The 7,521-nt window shown below is 52.2% G+C and overlaps 1 protein-coding gene and 1 non-coding gene across 2 annotated transcripts; one reads left to right on the top strand and one right to left on the bottom strand.

Annotated features, from left to right (window-relative positions):
* Nucleotides 1-1,033: 1,033 nt before the first annotated feature.
* Nucleotides 1,034-1,106, bottom strand: TRNAF-GAA (transfer RNA phenylalanine (anticodon GAA)). Its single transcript has one exon. It is a non-coding gene; the product is annotated as a tRNA-Phe (tRNA).
* A 5,281-nt stretch (nucleotides 1,107-6,387) lies between these two features.
* LOC142025959 (olfactory receptor 14C36-like) lies at nucleotides 6,388-7,314 on the top strand. Its single transcript, XM_075018706.1, has one exon. The coding sequence runs from the start codon at nucleotides 6,388-6,390 to the stop codon at nucleotides 7,312-7,314; it is 927 nt and encodes a 308-aa protein (XP_074874807.1).
* The last annotated feature ends 207 nt before the right edge of the window (nucleotides 7,315-7,521 follow it).

Here is a 7,521-nt window from a genome sequence, read left to right as displayed (position 1 = left end):
ACAGCTTTGTCAGATGTCCTGGGCACATCAGAGGTCTCGCTGTGACAGACCTCCGGAGGGAGGATGCTGCCATTGAGGCCTCAGCTCCAGGGAGTGCCTCTCCCTGGGACTGGGGGGATGGTGGCCTGTCCTGGTTTCAGCTGGGATAGAATTAACTGTCTTCCTAGTAGCTGGTACAGTGCTATGTTTTGAGTTCAGTATGTGAAGAATGCTGATAACACTGATGTTTTCAGTTGCCCAGTAGTGTTTACACTATAGCCAAGGATTTTTCAGCTTCTCATGCCCTGCCAGGGCACCTGACCCAAACTGGCCAACGGTGTATTCCATACCATGTGACGTCCCACCTCGTTTACGAACTCGGAAGTGGGGGGGCAGGGATTTCGCCGCTGGGGGACTGGCTGGGTGTCGGTCGGCGGGTGGTGAGCAATTGCCCTGTGCATCATTTGTACATTTCAATCCTTTTATTACTACTGCTGTCATTTTATTAGTGTTATCATTATCATTATTAGTTTCTTCTTTTCTGTTCTATTAAACCGTTCTTATCTCAACCCAGGAGTTTTACTTCTTTTCCTGATTTTCTCCCCCATCCCACTGGGTGGTGGGGGGGAGTGAGTGAGCGGCTGCGTGGTGCTTAGTTGCTGGCTGGGGTTAAACCACGACATGGCCTCAGGTCTGGGAACTGAGGACCAGGTGGAGGAGGTGTATGAGGATGGGAGCAGCCTGTGCACCATTGAGAATGACAAGCAGGAGAGAGAGGAGGTCTTTGCAGAGACCCCGCAGAGGAAAGATCCCAATCCGTGTGGAGCAGGGAAGGAGGGACAGCTGGAGAGCAGCCCAGAGGAGCGCTGAATGGAGAGTCCTGCCCAGGGGGAGTCTGGGGACTGTTGGTGCTGGAGGAAGGCTCCTTCTTAGCCACAGATCTGCAGCTACAAGGCAGGGACAGTGCTCTGACAAGGGATGAAGGAGCAAGCAGGGCTGGGGCAGGCTGGAAGGCAGCAGATGGGCTCTGCAAAAATGAAAGGGAGCAAATCAGTGCTGAAGCCCGGGGTTGAACCAGGGAGCTTTAGATCTTCAGTCTAACGCTCTCCCAGCTGAGCTACTTCAGCCCTGCCCCAGCAGCCCTTGTCCCTGTGCCAGGCCACAGGCTGACAGACAGGAGGAGAGCTCCTCAGGGAGGTTCCCAGGGAAAAGCTGTGCCCAGCCCTGGGCAGGGGGGACCTGGGCCCTCCCTGTCTCCAAGGCCAGCTGGGCTCCAGGTTTGGTGGAGGCCAGCTTACACTTGGGTGTGCCAAGATGTGCGTGGGCCTCGTACAAACGTGACAGTGGCAAAGCTTCGTGGGCAGACCAGGCATGTGCAGTTGCAAAGGCTGAGGGTGGAAGAAGTGTGGGGCTGGTGGAGATAAGACAGACCTTATCTCCTTCCCCAAGGAAGGCCTCTCCCCACCCTTTTCTCCCTTGCTCAACTTCCCGCCTTAGCTCACAACTCTTCTACCTCCTCCCCCTGTGAGCAGTGCAGGGGGTGGGGAATGGGGGGTTGTGGTCAGTCCATACCAGTTCCTCTTTGCTGCTCCTTCCTTCTAACACTTTTCCCAGGAGGTCCCTCCTATGGGCTACAGTCCTTTGACATAAACCTCTCCAGCTTGGGCTCTCCTCAAGCCAACCTTCTTTCAGGAATTATCCAATGTCTCCAGTGTTGGGTCATCCACAAGCTGCAGGGATTACCTTCTCCACTGGGGTCTTGTCCATGGGCTGCAGGAGACCATCTGCTCTGGCACCTGGAGCACTTCCTCTCCCTCCTTCTTCACTGACCTTGGTGTTTGCAGGGCTGTTTCTCACAGATTTTTCTCCTCGCTCCTCTCCCACTCTAGCAGTTGTGTCCTTTCTTAAATATACCTTCACAGAGGTTCCCCCAGCTTTGCTGATGGGCTCAGGTTTTGGCCAGTGGTGGGTGCATTTTGGAGCCAGCTGGAACCAGATGTGTCTGGCATGGAGGCAGCCCCTGGTCTTTCCTCACAGGGGCCTAGGTATAACAGGACTAAGAACCTCTCTAGTTCCAAGCTATTCTCTGGAAACCCACACAGGAAGAGAGTGACATGGTGAACATTGATGCATATGGGCTTGGAAACTGGAACAGCAAGTATGCGATTAACACATGAATAGCAGGTGTTTCCTCCAAGACTCGTTTGTCAAGGAACAAAGAAAGTTGTGGGTACAAGGAGTCTCATGCATACCTTCTCCATTGCATGCAATTTGACTGCGAGCCAACCACTTTATTCCATTAATATGACACCCTAAGTGAGCCTTCTTTGAGCGCTCCCTGCTAAGCAGCTGGCTGCACGGCAGGGATCTCCCCTTGAGCTGGGACATCTCTCAAGGTTCTTGAGGCTGAGAGGCTTCTTACCTTCTGCAGATCTTTCGGAAATGACCAATATCATGTATTACCTTGTATGATAGTGCTCTATAGAGATTTTGTATTGGTACCTTTGATTCTGTGTTGGTAACTTTGAATCATTTTTATATCTTTTGTGCAGTAATTGATAGAGTGAACCTTGCCATCAAACTTTGCTAAGTTCCAAGAAAACCACTTTTGCTGATACCTCTGGCAGTGGTTCTTTAAGCAGTCTAAATCACCTGTCTGCAACAAACTGGTGTGCTTGGCAGAACTCTAAATCAGGATCTGAGACAGGAGACCTTAGTGCAGCCATACACTATATAAAGGAGGCTTTTAAGAAGATGGAGAGAGAGTTTTTACCAAGGTCTGTAGTGACAGGACAAGGGGTAAGGGTTTCAAAACTAAAGAGGGTAGATTGGATGTAAGAAGAAAATTTTTATGGTGAGGGTGGTGAGACATTGGGACAGGTTGCCCAGAGAAGTTGTGGATGCCCCATCATTGTCAGTGTTCAGGGTCAAGTTGGATGGGGCTTTGAGCAACCTGATCTAGTGAAAGATGTCCCTGCCCACGGCAAGGGGTTTGAACTAGGTAGTCTGTAAAGATTCCTTTCCAACCAAAACCATTCTATGATCTTATGATCCTATGAGTCTGTGATTATTATCAGCTTCCATCTTCTTAGTATCAGGCAGGTGAGTAGAGGTTCAGAGAGAGGAGGGTAGTCCAGGGCTGAGAAGAGAGGCACAGGGGAGGTCACCCTGCTGGGATCTGCTTCCCAGCCCTGCATCACCACGGGTGTAGGTGGCATGGCCTTGCATCAGTGCCGTGGTGCTGTCATTCAGGTAGTGGCACATAGCCACCGGACCCCTTTGGGAGGCCCTGGGGTGTCTGCCCCCCACCAGCTCTAAGAGGGCATGGCTTTCCTGGAGGTTGGGTGCTGTGTTTGCCTACTGAGTGGAGTTGTGTTTGGCACGCAGGCACCTGGCATGGCACTAGAGGCTTTTCAGATAATTTACAAGGCACGTTCAGGTGCCCTAAACATCTGATGTCATTGTGGGTGGCCAAGATCTCTCCATTCCCCCTCTGGCCCTCAGCTGATGCTCAGGGAGGAGGTGGGTATCCTCAGAGATTTTTCCATCAGGGCTTGCAAACACTTGCACATGGCTTGGGCCACCTCTGGCACCTCAGTCATCACAAAGTATCTGTATGTGAGCACCTGAGTCCCCACTGACTAAAGGTAAAGGGGCTCAGAGCAGGGCTCACACACTGGCAACTCTTTTGTGCACACCTGAACTGAAGCAGGAGGATTCCCAGCTCCGCTGGGACTGTGGAGTCAAAGCAGGGAGCTGAGTCCTGCTTCAACCCAAGGGCTTCCTGGTCAGGATGAGAAGCCTGCATTGCCTCAGCTGAATCCCTGGCCTGCACAAGGGAAGCCAAGCCCCTCCCTGGCCCTGTCTGTGTGTCCTTTTTCTTGTGGGTGAAGAATATCGATGTCGAGAGGGGCACGTTGACACCCGTCACAGAGAACCGCACTCTGGCAGGGCAAACCATGCTGCTGGAATCAATCTCTCTCTCTACTGTTGGTGATTACTTCAGGTGATTTTGCAGCATGCTCCCCAGGGGTGAACCCGGTGCCTTTCAGGAGCTGTCAGCCCCAGAGCTCCAGAGACATCTTCAGGGAGCCCAGAGCAGGCAGAGGAAAGTGCTGCCTTGGGCTGGTCCTCTGCTGCTGAGCTGGGCTGGGCTCCTGGGCTGGAGGGAGCTCATGGCAAGCAGGCAGCACTGCAGAGAGACAGCTCTGCCCAGGAGCAGCTCCTCTGCAAAGCGCAGCAGGGCTGAGGGCACTGCCTGCAGGCACCGAGGGGAGAGGAGTGATGCAGAGAGAGTTTAAAGGCAGTCAGCAGTTGGAGGACCAAAGAGGGCTTGTTGCAGGATGGATCTTCACACGGTAGGTCTCTGACGGCAGGGCAATGCACAAGAGTATCCTAAAGGGGTCTTCAAAAGCTGGCACAATCCGCAGCTTATGAGCTCTGTAAATAAAACTCACAGTTTCTCTACAGTAGAGAAGAAGGACGTATTCCAGAGCAGGAATTCCCTGCTGCACCCTCAGAAGGACAGGGCATGACAGCTACTTTTTTCTGGGGACGGCTGCAGGGTTGTGAAGGCATTTGTGCAGGGCACCCCCCCGAGCTGTACTTTAGAGCAGGGTCCCTCTGCCCCAGGGGGCTGTGTACCAGGGCACCGTGATCAGGAGGTCTGCAAGGAGCTTGTTAAAGTGCCTTGAGCCACTGCCCTGCCTATGGACAGCACCCCCTTTTCTGGACCCCTCAGGATTGTTCTGAGCTGCCCTTTTGCACCTGCGAACAGGAACATGCACCCAGCCAGTGCTCTGCAAACAGGCAGGTTTCTGTAGGTCCAAGATGGGTGAGCAAAGGTTGGGATGGGGTCTGTGAGTGCTGACAGGGAAAAGAAATGGGATAGGAAAACATCTCCCAGGAAAAAGTCTCCAGGCAACAGGAATATGATCAGGGTATGAGAGGAAACAAAGCGCAGAAATGTTGTGGGAGGGAGAATTCAGAAAACTCTGTATGATCTCCTCCAGTGCAGACCCATTCCTCTGAGCAAGCCCCTTTGGTTCCCCTCCTTCCCAGCAAAGCCTTTGCCCTCAGAGCTGGGGGGTCCAAGGCATGAACCATCTCCTCAGCAGCCAGAGCTCCAGCAGAGCCGTGGGTGCAGCTCTCCAGCCACGTGCCCATTTCCCTCTGCAGAGCTCAGGGCTGAGGGCATCTGCCTGGCACTGTTGGTGTCTGGGAGGAGGTCTGAACAGCTGAGTAAGCAGAGCTTTCCTGAGTGCCCGGCTGCCTCCCTGCTTGCCTCTCTCAGCCAGACCCTCACTGTATTTTCCCATGTTTCTCCAGTTGTCTGTGTTGGTTTTAGTGTTATTTCATTCTTGCTGTCAGGGTCTCTGGGAATGGGAGTTTTAGCTGCAGAGTCACACACTGACCTTGTGGGTCCTCCAATGCAGGTGTGTCCCTGGAAATGAGGTGTCCCAGCTTTCACCTGTGGGGCTGTGGGCAGTGCAGTCTGTGGGGCTAGGGAATGAACTGGTTTTCCCTGGATTACATGTATTCATTAGGACATTGGCTATCTCTTTGGGGTGGCTTTCCAAGCTGTGAGCTGTCCTTAAGCAAGGAAATCTTTCACATAGCATCTTTCTGTTATCTGAAAGCCCACAAAGACAGGTGCAGAGATGCTACCTATAACTGAGGAAATGCTGTTGGGTTGATGAAAGGAGTCTTGGTGTCCTTGGCTAGAAAGAGGGTGCTGAGACCTTGAGAAAGGGTGAGGCATTGAGTGGTCTGCAGTGGATTCCTCTGCTCTCAGCAGCATCTGGTGGCTTTTACTGGTACCACAGGAGTGTGATCACCCTCCATCTGAGAAAACTGCAAGCACAGGGCAGCTGGGAACAAGCCCAACCAGTTCTATTCACTCCTCACTAAGCCACAGTGAATCCATTGACTCTCATGTCTCAGCTCATGATTTCTGATTTCAGAGAACACTCACATGGAAGGATGGGGGAAGTAGTTAACCACACACACCCCCCCCCCCCCCCCAAATCTTCTTTCTGCCACCCACATTCTTTAAGACTGGGAGTGCAGATGCTGACAAGCCCTCCTGTGTTAGGAGTGATTTTATCTGACATATTCTGAACATCAAACCCAGCCCCCCTGCCACGTTCCCATCTACCCACTGCAGTGGGGCTGGGTCGACTCCTCAAGAGACAATGGGCAGAGGCCCTGCTCCAGCACACAGAGCCACAGACAATGAAGCTGAAGAGCAGAGGCAGAATGAAAGTTTCTCCTGAGGAAGGGAAAAGGTAGCGTGTGTGAGAGGGCGAGGGTTTATGAGACATATCTTTGGTTTTACTCAGAGATGTTTGTGGTAACTTGTCACTGCCTTTTCCTCCTTGGACAGTCCCCGGTGTCCAGAGGATGCATATGCCCAACAGCAGTTCCATGACTGAGTTCCTCCTCCTGGCATTTGCAGACAGATGGGAGCTGCAGGTCTTGCACTTCTGGCTCTTCCTGGGCATCTACCTGGCTGCCCTCCTGGGAAATGGCCTCATCATCACAGCCATAGCCTGCGACCACCGCCTCCACACACCCATGTACTTCTTCCTCCTCAACCTATCCCTTCTCGACTTGGACTCCATCTCAACCACTGTCCCTAAAGCCATGGCCAACTCCCTCTGGAACAATAGGGCCATCTCCTACTTGGGATGTGCTGCCCAGGTCTTTCTCTTATTATTTTTGATGTCAGCAGAATATTTTCTTCTCAATGTCATGGCCTATGACCGCTACGTTGCCATCTGCAAACCCCTGCACTATGGGAACCTCCTGGGCAGCAGAGCTTGTGTCCGCATGGCAGCAGCTGCCTGGGGCTGTGGGTTCCTCTATGCTGTGCTGCACACTGCCAATACATTTTCACTACCGTTCTGCAAGGGCAATGCTGTGGACCAGTTCTTCTGTGAAATCCCCCAGATCCTTAAGCTCGCCTGCTCAGATGCCTACCTCAGGGAAGTTGGGGTACTTGTGGTTAGTGGCTGTTTAGCATTTGGGTGTTTTGTTTTCATTGTACTGTCCTATGGGCAGATCTTCAGGTCCGTGCTGAGGCTCCCCTCCGAGCAGGGACGGCACAAAGCCTTTTCCACGTGCCTCCCTCACTTGGCCGTAGTCTCCCTGTTTATCAGCACTGCCATATTTGCCTACCTGAAGCCCCCCTCCATCTCGTCTCCATACCTGGACCTCGTGCTGGCAGTTTTGTACTCAGTGGTGCCTCCAGCCGTGAACCCCCTCATCTACAGCATGAGGAACCCAGAGATCAAGAATGGTATTAGGAAACTGATTACATGGACTCCTATTTAGCACCGAGAAACATCCCATCTCTCCACAAATGACTGCCAGGGTATTCCACACCAGTCCTGACCTGTTGTTGTTTTTGTTCTCTTTATTGTTACTGTAATTATTATTCTTCATTTATAATGTTCCTACAGTAATGTTTGGTTTCCTTTCACTTCTAAAGAGGTATGAACCCCCTCTTTCTTACATGGAGCTTCTATAAAGGTGTCTAAT

This window comes from Buteo buteo, chromosome 31 (genome assembly GCF_964188355.1).
Source record: "Buteo buteo chromosome 31, bButBut1.hap1.1, whole genome shotgun sequence".
Lineage (NCBI taxonomy): Eukaryota > Metazoa > Chordata > Aves > Accipitriformes > Accipitridae > Buteo > Buteo buteo.
This window is presented reverse-complemented; position numbering and strand designations above follow the sequence as displayed.

Bases quoted from the DNA above. Each gene is read 5' to 3' on its own strand.
- LOC142025959 (XM_075018706.1), top strand. From the start codon at position 6,388: ATGCCCAACAGCAGTTCCATGACTGAGTTCCTCCTCCTGGCATTTGCA.